At 42.7% G+C, this 20,679-nt stretch overlaps 1 protein-coding gene across 1 annotated transcript in view; it reads left to right on the top strand.

The window, feature by feature from the left end:
- ELP2 (elongator acetyltransferase complex subunit 2) overlaps positions 1-20,679 on the top strand; it is a 120,204-nt gene that overhangs the window by 8,770 nt on the left and 90,755 nt on the right. The window contains exons 5-8 of the mRNA XM_044294100.1: positions 2,439-2,516; positions 6,138-6,202; positions 14,083-14,149; positions 20,288-20,443. Of these exons, the coding sequence (XP_044150035.1) occupies positions 2,439-2,516; positions 6,138-6,202; positions 14,083-14,149; positions 20,288-20,443 (366 nt within the window). The remainder of the gene's footprint in view (positions 1-2,438; positions 2,517-6,137; positions 6,203-14,082; positions 14,150-20,287; positions 20,444-20,679) is intronic.

Genomic DNA, 20,679 nt, shown 5'->3' with positions numbered 1-20,679 from the left:
AAGTAGGTCCAGCCAGCAAAGGAGGCAATATGGACAATAACAACACATTAGTAAGTGCTTTGTATTAACTTTCTCTACGTGATAAATTCCATTTGCTGAACTGAGACAGCACCATTAAAGGGTTTCTGCAGTTCTTCATAACTGATGATCTATCCTCTGGGACCGCCGATCAGCTGTTTGGAAAGGCATTGGCGCTATAGGAGTGCTGCTGCCTTCTATCTGTTTCCCTCAGGCACAGTGACATCACGACTAGTATCACTGGCCTAGGCGGAGCTATACCCCATTCAAGTAAGTGGAGCTTAGCCTCACCCAGGCCAGTGATACTAGTCGTGACGGCACTGGGCCTGAGGGAAACAGAGAGAAGGCCGCGGCGCTCCTGTAGGTGCTTCTCAAATAGCTGATCGGCCGTGGTCCCTTGTGTCGGGAATCTATCTCCTGTACCAAAGCAGACTGACTATCTTATATGTATTATGGTGTGCACACTCTTCCCCGACAGATGATGTTGGGGGGATAGAAAAATCAGGCATTCATTTTAACGCTTGATCTTTTTATTCTCAAGGGAGATAAGCTGCTTCTTCCTTCTCCTCACTGAGAACAAATGTACACTCAAATGAACTGGGCACTCATGTGCAAGTTTAATTTCTTTGGCTTATCTTTATGGCATCAACCCATGTTGTTAGGAATGCTCATTCCCTGTAATGGCTGGTGTACATGTGCTGCAGATCACCTGACCTGTGGTGTATAAAATTGGCGTTTCCCAGTAGCATATTGCTGCCAGCAAGCAATGCATCTGTATGGAGACAAACAATCACTTTAGCAATCGCTCATCCCCGTACAAACGAGTAGATTGCTGCATGTAAATGCTTGAAAAAAGCGCACACGAAAAACCCACTGTCATATATGCACACAAGAAAGATGCCCACACTGAAAATCACACACACACACAAAAATGCCCACATGGAAAAATGGGAGCACTGTGTGATTGACAGGTCCTCATAAAGCAGTGAAACCTGCTAATCGAACAGTCAGACATCTAAAATGTGACACAGAGATTTGTACATTGAGCACAGTATATCTGTGGAAGTCCTAATCTCCAAGAACCTTCTATACACACATCGCACCTTCATGAAAGGAGCAGAAAGAAGAATGATCTCATGCACATATACTAATTATTGTTCCTTCTGAATAAGGTTTGTTGATAGAAAACTGTTCACTTCCTGTATTTGTCCTTACAAGCCGTTACTGTAAATCAGGGGAACACAACTCACGGGCTGCATGTTGCCCATGCCACTGCTAGCTGCAACGCCCGACCTGCTGGAGAAGTTTTTCACAGGTCCGTGTCTGGAGCTCCCAGCAGTGGCACACAAATCCTATAGTACATGCCTCTTAACTGTCCCAAATCTGGGTCAGTCCCGGATTTCAGCCGCTGTTAAGCTGTCCTGGGATCTCTGATTTCAGCTGTATCTGCATCCTGAGGACACAGATACAGTTGAGTGCAATAGTGAATCAGGTGGGGGGTTTTTTCATTAACTTTCATGTGGGGTTTTTTCATATGTTGTTTTTTATTTTTTCTGGTTACTGTAAATGCAGCTATCATCTTGTCTCAGTCTTCAGTTATCGGGAATGTTCATCGTGCATTGGCCAGTGTAAATGGACATTAACAGAATTGTGCAGATAAGAAGGTAGTCTTCTTTCCTTTGGAGGCCCTTCCTGCCACTGTAACGTTATTTTACAGTAGAGTGATCATATGAAAATCCTGTATTCTCTGCTTACCTCTGACGCAGTGCCTGTTATTGCAGTAGTAGCTGTAGAAGTATAAGGAGGACACATTTGCTTCATTGACCAGCTTGTGGATCTCTTCATGTGCATTTAGTATTTAGTTTTCAGTGTGAATGCAGCAATGCAGGCAGAGCCCTCCCAAAATCACCAGCAGCTTCAGTGAAACATAAAAGTTGTGAAGTTAGGTACGGAAGAACTTAATGGGAACCTGAATTCAGGCTTCTACAGAGTCTAGTCAAGTTCTTCCACACTAGACAAACCCTTTTTTATACAGTTATATCGCCATTTCACTTTGATAGCATTGATATTCATTTTCTAGGGTGTTGAGCAGCGGTAATAAACTGCAATGAATAAATTCTGAGTCTTTTGCCTGAAACGAGACCTCATCAGTCTCACTGGGTTCTCTAAAATATGAATAAGCTGCTCTGTGATGGAGCATCAGTAATATTCATTGCTTTTATCTTCTTGGTTGAAATTGAAAAGCAGAGAAGTTCAAACGTGCACAATAGGTTCAGCATTCCGGGCCACGTCAATAATGGTTAGCTTGTTAATACTATTCCCAAGCATTTGACCGTAATATTCTCTTTGGCTCCTGTAGAAGGTTGCACCAACCTAATGGGTTTCTCTTCTTCTTTTTTTTTTCTTTTTTTTTTTTTTAGCGGAATGTCTACAAACGTTGTCATTTGGAAATGGATTTGTTCTGGATGTCTGCTTATCGGTATTACCTGGCAGTGGAGGTGAGTAGCGTTAACCAGCTTTTTATCATCGCTAATGAAGTCATAAAGTGCGATCTCTCCAGAGTGACAGGCTAGACTTTTACTTCCGTCAGTTAAAATAATGGAATTTACTTTCTTCTACTAAATCTGAATCTTCCTGTAATAATTTTTTTTTTTTTTTACTTTCACTTAATATGCACTCTCTAACAATTGTAATTAATCCAAAGGCTTTATTTAATCGTATCACATCCAGTGTCAGGCAAAAAAGCCATGAAGTATAAGTAAGGCTGTTAGGTTAGTGCCAAGTACTGAATGTTTCTGCCTGCTCTCTTTTCCTGATCGCTGGTATCATATAAAAACTTAGGAGGTCATTTATCATCCAGGAATACTCTTATACTAGGTGTATTTCTGGCACAAATTGCGGTGCAACGGTTAGTCTCATGTCAGGTCTAAAATAGGGGAAGGGGATGGGCCGACAGGCCAGTCTTGTTTATCATTTTCTACTCCTGTTTTAGTCGTAAAAAATGGTCTAAATGTAAGCTAGCTAGGGAGCTGGCTTACACTTAGACAGGTGCTGGATGCGCCAAAGTTATGTAGAGTCCTGCGACTCTTCATAACTTTGGTAGATCCACCTCCAGATGTAATGGTTATTAAGACTGGTGTCTTAATCTATGCCACAAACCCTAAGAAAGTATTAAATACTAAATATGTATCCTTATAAAGTATAGTACGGAAAAAAACTAAATGCGATGCAGACATTCAGGCACCTAAGGCCAGGGTCGCAAAGGGGTTAAAGGGACTCTTTCACCCACATTTTGGACTATTATCTACAGTGATACATTAGTAGTACTGCAGATAAGGAGTCCAGATCACCATCTTTCAGTTTTCTACTGTGCCCCCAATCCCCTGCTGTCAGCACTCAAATCTGCACTGAAATACTTTATCAGGACTGCTGTACTGTTCTAACATAATGGAGAGGACTCCTGTACGCATGTACAGCAGTCCTGACAATGTATTAAGAGGACCTTTCATCTGTTTTACTTATAGGAGCTAAATACCTGTACTTGCTGCCACCCAGTTTATTTTATTTTTTAAACATCGTCCCTATGCCCCGCTGCACCTGCCTGAAGTTCTCGCGCTCAGTATGCTAATACTGAGCGTCGGAACAGGGAGGAGGCAACGCTAGGGTTTCTCAATGGGCGTCTCCTTCTTCCTGACTGTGCCGCAATCCAATCACATCGGAGAGCGTCACAGCCAGGGAGAAGGAGACGCCCATTGATAAACCCTGGCGTCTCCTCCTCCCTGTTCCGATGCTCAGTATTAGCATACGGAGCGTGAAAACTTAAGGAGGGCGTAGGAGTGATATTTAAAAAAAAAACTGGTGGCAGCATCAGTACCCTGCAAGTACAGGTATTTGGCTCCTATAAGTAAAACATAATTTTTTTAGTTTTTTTTTAAAGCTGCTCTAAACGCGGGAACAGGGGGCAGTGGGGAAATAAAAAATTATGATTTGGACTCCTTATCTGCAGTACTACTCATGTATTACGGCAGATAATGGTCCAAAATTCGGGTGAAAAAATTCCGTTTAACAGAAAAAATGGCTTTGTTTTGATCTAGTTAAAAATTGACTTATCAATTTTTAATCAATGGTGTTTTTTATCATAAGGGGGAGGGGTAGCATTTTTAAAACAATTGTTAAATAGTTCTACTTTACTTCTCAAATATCCATTTTTATGTTTGCTCTTTTATGCAAATGAGACAAGCTAACTGAAATTGGCTCCAGCACGTGCCCTACATTGCCTGTATTACTGACTTTAATGCAGCATTTCTCAAGTCAAGCAACCTCACACAATCCTAGCATGGGGAAAGTATGGATACTTTACAAGCCTTTTGTTGAACAGGCACTGCCATTTTATCAAACTTTGCATAAACTAATAGTGCAAGCAAATAGGGGAAACTTGGTAATACAATGGTAATTAAATGCCTCTTCTTCTACTTATGAGTCACATCTTCTCCTGTCTCTTGTACTGATCATTCGCCCTCATTTCATAGATAAAATCCATCTTGAGACATGAGGTGGACTATCTACTGACTGAGGGATCGAGTTACATGCATCTTGTAGAAACTTATGGAGAAGGCTGGGGAGGGGGAAGGAGGAAGCAGATGAGTGAGAGAGAAGTAGAGAGACAGACACAGATGCTGCTGCAGCAAGTTTTCTATCTCAGACCAGTGCTGGATTCACAGCAACACTACTCTCTAGTACTGCTGTAGAATGGAGTGTGTGCTACAAAGAGATTGGCTACCAAGATCTCCTTCTCTGTGTGGGCTGTGTCTTCAGACTCCTGGAGCTAAGCTTCAGGAAAACTGATAATTAGCGATGATGCCGGGAGAGGGAAGACTGGCTAGAAATCCTGAATACAAGTGACCTAATGTTCAGAAATAGTGCATCTCCTCATCTGATTATGAAAAGTCACCTGGAACAACAATAGGCCATAATTATATTGGAGAAGATGTGATGCTTTAGGTTTCCTTTTGAGGCTCACATTCAAGTTGGTGGCATGCAGATTAAACTTTTTTGCAACTTTTATTAAAAAGATAGAGAATAAGCATCTGATCAGCTGGGATCTGACCGCTCAGGTCCCTGTCAGTCACTAAAATGGGGCCCCTTCTTCTTCTGTTTGAATAGAGCGGCAGGGACACATGCGCGCTGCCGCCCCATTTAACTGTATTAGGCTGCCCAAGATAGCTGAGCGCTTATACTTGGCTATCTCTGTCAACTCTCTAAGGTTTGTTGAGTATACACATTTTTATATCCAACTACTGCTTACTTAATTTTTTTCTCTGAGAGGGTGTAATCTGCTCATTATATACTATAGAGTATTTGTTTAATCACTTATGTTGAGCAGAGGAGCAGAAACATTTAGGAGTTCTGTTATTAAGGACCTCATTTAACAGGATTGTATTAAAGAGGACCTTTCACTAGAATAAAAAATCTAAACTAAGCTTACAGACATGGAGAGCTGCGCCCAGGGATCTCCCTGCACTTACTATTATCCCTGGGCGTTGCTCCGTTCTCCCGTTATAGGCTCCGGTATCTTCATATTTTCGGCTCAACTGGGTGGAGCCTGCCGGCGTCTCCTTCTCTCAGGCTGTAGCGCTGGCCAATCGCAGCGCTCAGCTCATAGCCTGAGAGTTTTTTTTGTCTCTCAGGCTATGAGCTGAGCGCTGCGATTGGCCAGCGCTACAGCCTGGGAGATGGAGACGCCGGCAGGCTCCACCCAGTTGAGCCGAAAATATGAAGATACCGGAGCCTATAACGGGAGAACAGAGCGACGCCCATGGATAATAGTAAGTGCAGGGAGATCCCTGGGCGCCGCTCTCCATGTCTGTATGCTTAGTTTAGATTTTTTTATTCTAGTGAAAGGTCCTCTTTAATCCTCTGCTTCTTTATCAGTAGGTTTCAAAGTATAAATCTTAAATCATATTTCAGAATCTTGTTTAGCACAGCACCACTATGTAATTATAGGTTCTTTAATACACAACACTTGATTTTACGGCAAAAGCTTCAAAATTGTCTTGTATCTTGGCTACCTGCTTGTTATTTCTTTAATATTGTTGTCTTATTTTTCTTTCTATCTGCAGTCCCTACTTTAGCTTGCGGAGGAGATGATAGCCGGGTTCATTTGTATGTAAAGCAGGACGGCCAGGTAATTATTCCTTTACTTGTAGAAATTAGCATTATTTTTCACCTTCTTTGATGCACAAACCGGCTACAGATGTGACTACATTAGCAATCCCCAGACAATTGCCGTACAAAACCTTCTTTATTGAAATTCTGCTCACCCAAGCCTTGGGTAATTGAGACATTTTAATCAGTGACATTTTCTATTGAGCTTCAGTACACATTTCTCCGTATAACAAATATATAGTGCTATATAGTACCACTTTAATGCTTTCAACATCCTAATTTAATTTTTGCAATCTAGACTAGGAGCCCATACACACAAAGATATTCTTCTCCAACGTACTTCCATTTTTAACCCCTTCACGCATTTTCATGTACCTGTGTGTGGGGCAATGTGGTCTTTTGCCACATCCCCACATACATGTCGGGTGCAGGAGCTGCGCCGCTCGATTAGCGGCAGGGGCCAGCCTGTTACTTTAACTGCCACATCGGTGAAGGGTGTAGTTGTAATGGGGTCAGTTTTTGAGGGTTGTATTGTAGCAGTACCTCAAGTTTCTTCAAATGTGACATGCTGCCCGAAAACCATTCAAGCAAAATCCGCCTTCTAAAAGCATACTGCGCTGTTTCCCTTCTGAGTCCTGCTGCGCACCCATACAGCAGTTTACGACCCCATATGGGGTGTTGCTATATTCAGTCAACTTGCGTAACATTGTGGGGTCTTTTTTCTCATTTTATACCTTGTGAAAATGAAAAATCTGATCTGGACTCCTTATCGGCAGTACTAATCATGTATTACTGTAGATAATGGTCCAAAATTGGGGTGACAGATTCCCTTTAACATGGAAAATAGCTTTGTCTTGATGTGGCTAAAAATGATCTATCACTTTATATTCAATAGTGTTTTACATCATAAGGGTAGCATTTTTTAAACAATTGTTTTCACAGCCATATGTTTCTAAATTTTATGAAATGACTGTACTTGCTACACCCTTCAATGATCTCCTTGAGGGGTGTAGTTTCCAAAATGGAGTCACTTTTTGAGGGTTTCCACTCCCGAAAGCCATTCCATCAAAATCCTAATGGACTTCCCAATTTTCCTATATGGCCTTCTTCTCTTCAGAGCCATGCCACTTACCCGAACAGCAGTATATAACCACACATGGGGTATTTCCATGTTCAGGAGAAAATGCTTAACAAAATTTGGGGTTCTTTTTTCTCTTGTTACTCCTTGTGAAAATGAAAAATTGGGGGGGATTATTCAACATTTTATTGAAAAATATGAATGTGTCATTTTCACAGCCAAGTCTTTCTAAATTCTATGAAAGGCCTGTTGGGTCAAGTCGGTCACTAGACCCCTCAATAAATTCCTTGATGGATGTAGTTTACAAAATGGGGTGACTTTTATAAGAGGTTTCTACTATATGAATACCTTAGTTTCTCTTTAAATATGACATTGAACCCAAAAACCATTCAAGCAAAATCTGCTCTCCAAAAACCATATGGTGCTATTTTCCTTCTGAGCTCTATGGTGTGACAATACAGCAGTTTACGACCACATGTGGGGTGTTTCTGTAAACTGCACAATCAGGATAATAAATGTTGAGGTTTGCTTTGCTGTCCACGCTTGCTGCTTTACCGGAATAAATTAATTAAAATCGAAAATCTGCAAAATAAAGGGAAAATTCTCCTCCATTTTTCTTTAACCTGTAGGGGACAAGCGCCATACATGTACGGCGGGCTGATCTGCGCCCGCCCGATCAGCGGCACAGACTCGGCAGTCACTGACAGCTGGGCCCCTGCTGCATACGCCAGCATCGGTGAAAACACAGATGCCAGCGTATTAACCCCTTGTATGCCGCAGTCAAAGCTGCAGTGACAGGGAACTGATGGCAGAGAAGGCAGCCCAATGCCTTCCATAGGCATCAGGGCTTGCCTTCTACGGAAGCCTGTGAGATCCAGCCCTTAGGCTGGGTCTCACAGGCAGGCTGTCGGCATAAAAGCTGGCAGCCAATGCATTACAATACAGGTTGTATTGTAATGCATTAGGCTACTTTCACATTGGCGTTTTGATTTCCGCTTGAGAGATCCGTTTCAGGGCTCTCAGAAGCGGTCCAAAACGGATCAGTTTTGCCCTAATGCATTCTGAATGGATTAGGATCAGTTCAGAATGCATCAGTTTGCCTCAGTTCCGCCTCCATGCCACACTGGAGGCGGACACCAAAACACTGCTTTCAGCGTTTTGGTGTCCGCCTGACGATGTGGAGGATCCGTTTTTATTGACACAATACAAAACGGTTCGCCCCATTGACTTTCAATGGTGTTCAAGACGGATCTGTCTTGGCTATGTTAAAGATAATACAAATGCATCCGTATTATCGGTCCGGATCCATCTGTGCAGATCCAAGACGCATCCGCACCAAACACGAATGTGAAAGTAGCCTTACAGAGGGGATTAGACCCCAGAAATTGAATTCCCAGAGTGGGACAAAAAATAGAAAGTAAAAAAACTGTTTTTCATTTTAAAAAAAAGTTTCAAGTAAAAAAAAAAAAAAAAAAAACTCCCAAAATAAAACGCATAAAATTGTAAAAGAAAAAAAATACATATTGGGTATTGCTGCTTCGGTAACGACCGGCTCTATAAAAATATCACATGATCCATCCCCTCACCTGAACGCCATAGAAAGAAAGAAAAAAAAAAAAAAAAAAACTGTGCTAAAACAAACTTTTTTTTTTTTTTTTCTTTTTTTTTTGGGTCACCTTACATCACAAAAAGTGCAACACCATGCAATCAAAAAGGTGTATGCCCCAAAATAGTACCAATCAAACCGTCACCTCATCCTGCAAAAAGTGAGCCCCTACATAAACCAATCGTGCAATAAAAAATAAACTATGCCTCTCAGAATATGGAGACACTAAAACATGATTTTTTTTTTTGTTTCAAAAAATGCTTTTATTGTGTAAAACTTGCCTAATATGTATACTTTTTATTTATTTATTTATTTATTTATCTCCACATCTGTAATGACCTGCTGTATAAAAATATCACATGACATAACCCCTCAGGTGAACACCGCAAAAAAATGAAATAAAAACTGTCAAAAAAGCCATTTTTTGTTGCCTTAGATCACAAAAAGTGAAACTCAACCCAAAATAGTACCAATCAAACCGTCATTTCATCCTGCAAAAAATTAGACCCTACATAAGACGACTGTCTAAATAAACTATGGCACTCAGAATATGGCGACACTGAAACATGAATTTTTTTTTGGTTTCAAAAATGCTTTTATTGTGTAAAACTTAAATAAAAAAAATAAAAAAGTAAACATATTTGCCATGTCCGTGACAACCTGCTGTATAAAAATATCACATGACCTAACCCCTCAGGTGGACACCGTTTAAAAAAAAAACTGTCAAAAAAGCAATTTTTTTTGTCACCTTAAATTACAAAGTATAATACCAAGCGATCAAAAAGTCATATGCACCCTAAAATAGTACCAATCAAACCGTTATCTCATCCCCCCAAAAAAATGAGCCCCTACACAATAGTCACCCAAAAAATAAACTATGGCTTTCAGAATATGGAAACACAAAAAAAAAAAATTTTTTCAAAAATGCTTTATTATGTAAAACTGACCCAACCAATAGTCATATTTGGTATTGTCGCGTCTGTAACAACCTGCTCTATAAAAATAGCACATGATCTAAATTAACATTGTAAATAACCAAAAATAAAAACTGCCAAAACAGCTATTACTTTCACACTAGAGTTTTAGTTTTCCAGTATTGAGATTCGTCATAGGGGCTCAATACCGGGGAAAGAAAAAAGGTTTCAGTTTTGTCCCTATTCATTGTCAATGGAGACAAAACTGAACAGAACAGAATGCTCCAAAATTCCGTTCCGTTTAGTTGCGTTCCCATACCGGAGAGAAAACTGCAATATGTTGTAGTTTGCTTTCCATCCTGGGATGCAGAGTAAGATGGATCTGGCATGACCCCCAATGCATAATCTGCCTCAATAGAAAATTGATCCGTCCCACCCATTGACTTTCAGTGGAGTTCATGACTGATTCGTCTTGGCAATGGTAAAGATAATACAACCGGATCCGTTCATAACAGATGCAGATGGTTGTATTATCAGTAACGGAAGCGTTTTTGCTGAACCCTGCCGGATCCAGCAAAAACTCTAGTGTGAAAGTAGCCTTACATTGCCTCACAAAAAGTGTAATATTGAGCAACCAAAAATCCTATGTACCCTAAAATAGTACCAACAATACTGCCACCTTATCCCGTAGTTTCCAAAATAAGGTCACTTTTTGGGGAGTTTCTACTCTATGGGTGCATCAGGGCGATAGGTGACATGGAAACTTAAAATTATCCCAGTGAAATCTGCCCTCCAAAAACCATATGGCATTCCTTTCAACGCTGCCATGTGCCTGTACAGCAGTTTACGATCACAAATGAGGTGTTTCTGTAAATTACAGAATCGGGGTAATAAATATTGAGTTTTGTTTGGCTGTTAATCCTTGCTTTGTTACTGGGAAAAAAAATGGAAAATCTGCCAAAAAAGTGAAATTTCATCTACATTTCCCTTTAATTCTTGTGGAACCCCTAAAGTGTTAACAAAGTTTGTGAAATCATTTTAGATCAGTTTCTAAAATGGAGTCCTTTTTGGGTGGTTTCTATTATGTAAGCCCCACAAAGTGACTTCAGACCTGTACTGATCCTTAATAGAGGATCTTCTAAGCCTTCTAACGTCCCCCAAAATTTTTATGTCATTCACAAAATGATCCAAACATGAAGTAGACATATGGGAAATGTAACGTAATAACTATTATATGAGCTAACCCTATCTGTTTTAAAAACTGAGAAATAAAAATTTGGAGAGTTGGGAATTAAAAAAAAAAATTGATACATTTTGATATTTTTTTTATAAAAATGAAAAATATTGACTGAAATTTACCACTACCATGAAGTACAATGTGTCACGAGAAAACTGTCTCAGAATGGCTTGGATAAGTAATAGCGTTACAAAGTTATTACCACAAAGTGACTCGGCCTGGTCCTTAAGGTGAAAAATGGCAGGGTCCTGAAGGGGTTAATTATTTTATCCTTTGGAATACCTAAAGGGTTAACCAAGTTGTAAAATAGGTTTTGAGTAATTTCAGGGGAGTAGGTGCTAAAATTGGGTAATTTCTGGTTTATTTCAAAGTGACTTCAGAACTGATTTGGCTCTTAAAAAAAAAAAAAAAAAAAAAAGTGGGTTTGAAAATTTTCTTTAAAAAATTCTGAATTGCTTCTGAAATTCTAAGCCTTCTATCATACCGTACTTAAAAATAAAATGACATTTACAAAATGATGCCACTATAAAGTAGACATATGGTAAATGTTAAGTAATAGCTATTTTATGAGGTATCAGTCTTAAAAGCATAGAAATTCTAATTGAGAAAATATGAATTTTTCCAATTTTATAAATAAAAGTAAAACATTGACTTGAATTTACCACTAACGTGAAGTACAATATTTCACGAGAATACAGTCTCAAAATTGCTTGGATATGTAGAAGCCTTTTGATAGGAGTGAGGGGAAAAAAACTGAATGTACATGGAAGCCATCAGTTTTTCAAGTAAAATAGATTCTACTTTGTGTATGACACATAAGCCTTAAAGGGGCTGTCCCATGAAACATATTCTACAGTTCAAATTAGCACTTGGCTCTGAATACCTTTGCGATTGCATGTAATTACAAATTTACTATAGCCACTGAATTATTTAAAGACATGTATCTGTATAGCACCACCCGGTGTTTCTTAGTTTTTTTTTTCTTTGTCTGGCTGACTGATATAGCCGCACATGCTCAGTTTCATCCTTCAACTTCCTCCTGAGCTGTGATAGGCAGAGCAGCTGCAGCAGAAAAGGCGCGGCCCCCCTCAGTTACAGCAGAAAAGACGCGCCCCCCCCTCAGTTGCAGCATAAAAGACGCGCCCCCCCCCCCTCAGCTGCAGCAGAAAAGACGCGGCCCCCCTCTCAGCTGCAGCAGAAAAGATGCGGCCCCCCCTCAGTTGCAGCAGAAAAGACGCGGCCCCCCCCCCCTCAGTTGCAGCAGAAAAGATGCGGCCCCCCCCAGTTGCAGCAGAAAAGACGCGGCCCCCCCCCTCAGTTGCAGCAGAAAAGACGCGCCCCCCCCCCCAGTTGCAGCAGAAAAGACGCGCCCCCCCCTCAGCTGCAGCAGAAAAGACGCGCCCCCCCCCCTCAGCTGCAGCAGAAAAGACGCGCCCCCCCCCCTCAGCTGCAGCAGAAAAGACGCGGCCCCCCCCCCCTCAGCTGCAGCAGAAAAGACGCGGCCCCCCCTCAGTTGCAGCAGAAAAGACGTGCCCCCCCCTCAGTTGCAGCATAAAAGACGCGCCTCCCCTCAGTTGCAGCAGAAAAGACGCTCCCCCCCCCTCAGCTGCAGCAGAAAAGACGCGGGCCCCCCCCCTCAGCTGCAGCAGAAAAGACGCGGGCCCCCCCCCCTCAGCTGCAGCAGAAAAGACGCGGGCCCCCCCCCCTCAGCTGCAGCAGAAAAGACGCGGGCCCCCCCCCCTCAGCTGCAGCAGAAAAGACGCGGGCCCCCCCCCCCTCAGCTGCAGCAGAAAAGACGCGGGCCCCCCCCCCCCTCAGCTGCAGCAGAAAAGACGCGGCCCCCCCCCTCAGCTGCAGCAGAAAAGACGCGGCCCCCCCCCTCAGCTGCAGCAGAAAAGACGCGGCCCCCCCCCCTCAGCTGCAGCAGAAAAGACGCGGCCCCCCCCTCAGCTGCAGCAGAAAAGACGCGCCCCCCCCCCCCCTCAGTTGCAGCAAAAAAGACGCGGCCCCCCCCTCAGTTGCAGCAGAAAAGACGCGCCCCCCCCCCCAGTTGCAGCAGAAAAGACGCGCCCCCCCCCCAGTTGCAGCAGAAAAGACGCGCCCCCCCTCAGCTGCAGCAGAAAAGACGCGCCCCCCCCTCAGCTGCAGCAGAAAAGACGCGGCCCCCCCCTCAGCTGCAGCAGAAAAGACGCGCCCCCCCCCCCAGCTGCAGCAGAAAAGACGCGGCCCCCCCCTCAGCTGCAGCAGAAAAGACGCGGCCCCCCCTCAGTTGCAGCAGAAAAGACGCGGCCCCCCCCTCAGTTGCAGCAGAAAAGACGCGCCCCCCTCAGTTGCAGCAGAAAAGACGCGGCCCCCCCCCCAGTTGCAGCAGAAATACGCGCCCCCCCCCCCAGTTGCAGCAGAAAGACGCAGCCCCCCCCAGTTGCAGCAGAAAAGACGCGGCCCACCCCCCTCAGCTGCAGCAGAAAAGACGCGCCCCCCCCCCCCCCCCCCCCCCTCAGCTGCAGCAGAAAAGACGCACCCCCCCCTCAGGTGCAGCAGAAAAACGCCCCCCCCCCCCCCCCACGCTTGATATAAATCTAGCAATGCAATGACTGGGGAGATCTCTGGATCCATGTGAGAGATTGTCGTGTACTATATGTTGTCTGATTTTCATTTTTTACATTAATCATGAGGTAACCCTCGTCAAGGGTAAATTGACCCCTGTATTTCCTTTTTTTTTTATGATATATTTACACCTGATTTCAAAATAGGCAGAAAAATGTCAACACTTAGATAGGAGGATGCCCTACACAGAGGCTTAAAAGGATTTGCCATCTTTGAAAGTACTGTAGTGGGATATTGCTGTGCCATTGTTTTCTGATTTGTGATTTCCACCAATTCTGGGATGGAAGACGTTTTCCACAGCACAGTGGTTGGCCAAGAGTTGGGGATTTTCCATCACTTTCTGGGATGTCAGAACCTGAGCAAAGCCTTACTACAAGAATATTTTACAGTTCTCTTGCAATATGTGCAGCAAGCAAATGGTTAGAAATCTTACATTTTGTATTATGTTTAATTTTAGTTTCAGAAGACACAAGTCCTCCATGGACATGAGGATTGGGTGAGAGGTGTGGAATTTGCTATTAATGGTATGTTGCCTATGTTAAGAAATCTCTGTGCTTGTGACTAGTTTTTGTTAATCTAGTTATTCTGGTATGTATCAGGAATCAAGCTCGAATCAAAGGATGGTTTTACCTCTATATTACAGATACAACACCTGGACCTCCCATGGTTCATCAAAACTAGAAGAAGGCTCTGTATACATTATGTTTGAGCTTATCGCCCTATAGGTCGCCATTGTTTAAAAAAAAATAAAAAATTGCATACTTTATGGGCCAGTGTAATAGAAACCAAAACAATGCTCTTTACCTCGGTTTAGTGAGTAGAGGCCTATGGAAATGTATGTGCCAAGTGCTTTTGCCAGCATATATTGTAGGCTAAATGCATAGACATAGTGTGCACTTATCTAGTCAAAAGAACATGGCCGGCACCACTACATGTATGGTGGAGCACCAGGGCTTTGTTTGATTTTCACTCTGGTGGTGCTCAGTGGAACAAAGAGGACAGAAGCAGAATCCAATTGAAAGAGAAAAATAGATCCACGGCACGCACCAGTCCTTAAAAGTTTCTGTTATTTCAATCCATTAAAACAGCGTTAAGGGGTCCCTCAAGCAGTAAAATCCGATACAGCCTTATGGCCATTTCGCATGCACAGACGCTTTTTCAAGACATGATGGGATAGAAGCTGAATCCACTTAAATCCCCAGTACCTAATTAGCTCATACACATGCATAGAAAAATACACATTATAAAAAGGAGGATAAGTCATACCACACGATCCTAATGCTCCTGTCCGAATGATTCACTCTAATTCACAGCGGAGGAGACATTTTTGCCTATCCATAACGCTAGCGGGTTGCAAGATCCGTTGTAATCCCGCAAATAAGAGACATTCTGGGTCGCTATTATATTTCTGCTTTACATGTTTGATCAATCTCGGGCATCCTTTTCCTGTTTTTATAGACTGCATATGCTCAAAAATCCTTTTATATAATGGTCTGATTATCTTACCGATTTATAGAAAAATCTACGAGGGCACAAAGTAACATAAACCAAAAAATCGGATTTAGAAATGACATTCTCATCGTAAACCCTGACTCGTAATCGCTCTATTAGCTCTAAGAATTGCTTCACAAAAGAATCATAGCTGCTATTAATCCCGCGTAACCTAATACTTTGCCCGTAAAGTAAAGCTTTCTTCACAAGAGACTGATGGTAACTCTGAGAATGCGGTACAGCATTCTTCACTGTCGGTTTCGGTGACGGGGACTGTAAATATGGGTTATCTATATTGTAGATATACTGCTCCTCTCAAACTGTCAAATACAAATGAGCAAAAGTCGCTGCCTCTGGTGTGGACATCGCCATACCAGTGTGCCGGAAGACCAGTGGCCACCAAAACGAAAAACATTATTAGCAAGTACAAACTTCATGGCCTCGCAAATGAATCCAATACATGAATCACTTTTGGAAGCACGTCTCCGGAATCTCTCCACAGCATTGATGTCCTTCTAGTATACAGACTGACCACATTTCTGAAGCATTCACACAAGCAATTAAGATCGCAAAAACCTTTTTTATTTCCGGAACGTAGCAGGAGGTCAGATTGTAGATTTGTTTTTTCATTTAAACATAGCCTTTTATCGGATTGTATCAAACTGGCATTTGATCCAGATGGATGAGGATTTGGCAGATCGTGCTTAACAACCCCCTAATATTGAATTTCGCAGAAACAAGAATGTTAAAAAGGTTTTTTGGGGGATCATTACCTATAGGCAACCATAAATGTGGAAACTGCTCCTTTTACAAACAAATGTGTACTGATATTGAGATTAGGGTCTGTATTTCATGTAGAGTGCCAATTTATTACTTGTAAATCCGATTATTATATTTTTTGGTTGACTTTTATTTTGTGCCCTTTGCATATTTTTTTATTTTTTTTTATCAGTAAGATGAACAGACCATTATATAAGCGTATTTATGAGCATATGAGATTGATCAAACATGTAAAGTAGAAACATAATAGCCACCCAGAATGTCTCTCATTTGTGGGATTACGGATCTTGCAACCTGCTAGCAGTATGGATAGACATAAATGTCTCCTCCACTGTGAAGCAGAGTGGATCATTTGGACAGGAGCATTAGGACCATGTGATATTAATGAGAGGAATGAATTATCCTCCTTTTTATAATGTACTAGCTGAAGGACCCGGCTTCATTCGGGTATATTGAATCTCTTTCATTTAATGTTTCTGTGTGTCGGTAAAAGATATCGACAGTGTCCACTATAGCAGTGACCTCCACAGCCCCCCACCCCTTAACACTGACCCCCCTCCACAGTGCCACTTTTCCTTAAAATGGGACCTCCACAGCAGCCCACCCCATTAACTTTGACCTTTACAGCAGCCTGCCCCTTTAACAGTCAATTACAAAGCACCCACCCCCTTGACAGTGACCTCCACAGGGGCCTACCCCTTAACACTGACTATAGGTTACAGTCCCCTTAACTGTGACCTCCACCATTCCCGGCCCCCTTAAGAGACCTCCACAGCTACTGCCCCTTTAACAGTGACCGATACGGTACCCCACTCCCTTAACAGTGACCTCACAGTACCCTGCTGCCCCTTTTTAATAGTGTCCTCCACAGTCCCTTCCTCCCTTAACAGTGACCTTCACAGCGGCCTGCCCCCTAAACAGTAACTACCACAGCACCCTCCCCTTCAATGGTGACTTCCGCAGCAGCCGCCCCTTTTTATTAGTGACATCTACGGTACGTCTCCTTAACAGTGATTTCCACAATAACTCTCCCCCTTAACAGTGATCTCCACAGAGCTCCGTTCCCTTAAAATGTGACCTCCACAACACCCCGCCCCCTTAACAGTGGCCTCTACAGCACCCCGCCCATTTAAAACTGACCTCCATAGCGGACCGTCCCCTTAACTGTGACCTCCACCATTCCCTGCCCCCTTATCAGTGACCTCCACAGCATCCCACCCCTTTTATTAGTGACCTTCACAGTACCCAGTCTCCTTAACAGTGATTTCCACCACACCTCGCCTCCTTAACAGTGGCCTCTACAGCAATCTGCCCCTTAACACTGACCTCCATAGCGGACCATCCCCTTATCTGTGACCTCTGCAGCAGGCTGTCCCTAGCGTGGCCAGAGGTCCGGTTTTAGGCTGGACAGTCCGGCTTTTGGATTCCCTATCTTCCGTCTGAGAGTGAACTGCAGGGAGAAAGTCACCATCCCTCCCACCCCTGCAGCTGACAGAAGTTGATTTTTACCTTCATTTTTTCAATCCCCGTCGGCTGTGGAGTGGGCGTGGCCTAACCGGGCCAGGGGCATAGATTAGAGGGGCTTGGGGGCAGGGTTTTTAAATCCATCTTTTAAGGGTGGCCTCGACGGCCACCCTACCTGCCCCCTTAACTGTGACCTCAACAGTACTCTGCTCCCATAACAGTGTCATCCACAGCTCCCTGCCCCTTTTAAAGCTGACCTACAGAAGTGAAGAAAAATCGCTAAGTTGTTATGGAAACCTGGTGTAAAACTGTGTGTATGTGGAGACTAAGGGCCTGCGAGCTTCTATTGGCTGATAAGGGTCATGTGACCAGGCTTCTATTGGCTAATGGATTTTTTGGGAGTATATCGGGAATAGTACTGCTAGAGAGCCGAGACCTGCTCGAAAACCTTCCCGGACACCTGATGGACCTGTGTGCCAAATTTCGTGATTGTAAATGCGACGGTGCGGATTCCTTTAGCGGACATACATACACTCAGCTTTATATATTTTTCTATGTGTTGTGTGTAGCTGTTTTGCATGTGTATGAGCTAATTAGGTACTGGGGATTTAAGTGGGTTCAGCTTCTATCTCATTATGCCTTGAAAAAGCGTCTGTGCATGCGAAACGGCTGTACGCTGTATCTGATTGTACCGCTTGAGGTACCCCTTAACGCTGTTTTAATGGATTGAAATAATAGAAACTTTTATGGTCTGGTGTGTGCCGTGGATATATTTTTCTCTTTCTACTGGATAGTGTGCACTTAGCCTTCAAGCACCATAAAAGCCTATGCTGCTCTAGCTGCAGGTGACCTAGAGTTTGTGTCTGTAATATTGTTATCTGAAAGTGGCCTTGGGCAAGGAGTCTATTAATTCTTCTGGTTTGCAGTGATCTATGTGCAGGGGGATCCTTGGTGTATACAAGAAAAGTTGTTTTCTGGCTCCCAACATCTATATTAGAAAAATGGAGGTATCAGTGGGAGACCTCTTCAACCCACCCCTATCACTCAGCATATTTATCTAAAAGGTAATCCATCCTCAACTGTATGCTACCCACACTGAGAGCCGTATAAAGTAGAGACTGTATCCGGTGGTCTGTCACTTGTCTGCTGTCAAATGGTTGTGGAGAACTTACTGTATAATCAGTCACTACTCTTGGCTACCCTTGGTGAGGGCATCATGAAGTTGATGACGTCCCCTTTAAAGAGGTTGTCTCCTTAGTGTTCATTTTTTTTACAAGGATCAGAATAGCATGAAACAACAAGGAATTAACCCTCAACTTATGATCGCTTGCCACTCTCGTTCCATTCCTGATCCCAAACAGACCGGAAAGGACCACTCAGCCAATTACTATGTCGAAGCGAGACGTCCTTTAATAATAAAATAGGTGGTACGTTGTATCTGATTGTGCAGAGGATAGTTACACAGTGAAATAAAGATACACGTTGTCTGTTCCTAGAGGTCAGGGTGATCCTGTGCATGGATTTACTTTTATAATTACCTGGCACTTATCGGAAATGTCTTAGAATAAGTTTTGATTGCTGCTTACGTGAGCTGTAAATCTCTTATGAGGGCAGCACTTCTCTCTATACAAACTGATGACGATGTGTGTTCCATAGCCTTTCATTCTGACCTTTTGCTAATCATAAAATTGCTTGTTGACTCATCACTTTGTATTTTTGTATACATTTTCTAGGTTGTCTGTCCTGCTTTTCTGTTCACCGCTTCATTTGCAGCTTCTTTTTTCAGCACTTTGCCTTCAGATTTCTGCAATGTTTGCTCGGAACAGCAAAAACGTATCTAGAAAAAAACAAGGCTAATGCATTGAGTTAGTACAACATCATCCCTCATAGTGCCAAGTCTGCACATACGCGACTGAGGGTAGCTAATATTGACTAACTGAAATGTGCTTTCCTGAGCTGCTGGGACTGTTGCTATCCAGAACTGGTGTAACTTGTCCATACATCATTTGGCTACTTGTTTTGTTGATGGCCCAATTAAAATAATGGGAAATAATCAGCGCAAAGTGTGCAATAAAATAGGTTTACTTGTGCATTTCTAATAATCTTCTGGTGTTCTATACTAAAAGGTTTCCAATTTCTTTTCTTGCTTTTAAGAGGAATGATTTTTCTACCATTCCAATCCTGCATATCTCTATCTTTTGTGTTGCGACCCTTAACAATCTGTCCATGTGCCAAAGGTGGACTAGGTTGACCGCAATTCCCTTGAATCGCACATCTTGAGAGCCAACTGGAATGGATACAAAATAGGGGAGATCTATAAGTCTTTTATTTATTCCGATGTTTTGGATTTACTTCTAGCTTTGGCTCCAAAAGCTGTATGAAAAACTGCATTGAGAACTGCATGTGCGATTGCAGGCTGATAGCGATAGAACGAGGAAGATGCATGGACTTGAATGTATTTAAAATGTAAAGGTGGAGGCTTTGAATTGCATCCTACTATTCAATACAGCAAAGATGAACATGCACTTTGATGTCTTCATTAAAAATGTTAACCAGGCTTTAAAACCGTGAAGGCCTATCCTTAGGATTGATATTTGCTTGTTAGAGATTTGCCTCTTGATACTCCCACTGATAAAATGTTTGAAGGGGGTACAGCGCTCATGAAGCAGAGCACAAAAAGTGCAGTATGGAGCAGTGCGAATAATGAAGAGGCTGTAACCACTTTGAACAGCTGATGGTTGGAGGTGCCAAGAGTGAAAACCCACCAATGCAGTATTCGTGGCCTGTTCGAACGATAGACCATCAATAACGATAGTATCATGCGAATCCGCCTCTTACTGATTAACAGGCCTGAAGAACGACAGTACACCTCTGTGTACAATATTTAGTTTATGTGAATAAATGGTTGATGCTATTTTTCTCTACAGGCCAGGATATGTACTTGGCAAGCTGTGCCCAAGATTCCCTTATTCGCATATGGAAAATATTTCCCAAATCTGTGACTGAAAGTCTCAAAATTGATGATGAAGATGAAGCAAACTACATTAAGCTCAAGGAGAACATACTTACAGTTAAAGAGGGGGGTAAGTAACTTTTCCATTGAGGTGTAACTTGAAGCTCCTAGGCCACTATACAAAATCTGTGACAGGGCCACCTAATTTTACTTGGGATTTTTTTTGTACTGGTATCATTACATAAGTGCAACCTCTGAACTTTTATATACATACTTGTGTATACAACTGTGTGCTGCAATGTGGAATTTGCAGCTATTAGACAACATCCTCAATCGGAATGGTAGCAATTGGGCTGCCTGGCTGCA

This window comes from Bufo gargarizans, chromosome 5 (genome assembly GCF_014858855.1).
Source record: "Bufo gargarizans isolate SCDJY-AF-19 chromosome 5, ASM1485885v1, whole genome shotgun sequence".
In the NCBI taxonomy this organism is placed as follows: Eukaryota; Metazoa; Chordata; class Amphibia; order Anura; family Bufonidae; genus Bufo; species Bufo gargarizans.
The sequence above is the reverse complement of the archived record's forward strand: the minus strand, read 5'-3'. Positions and strand labels throughout refer to the sequence as shown.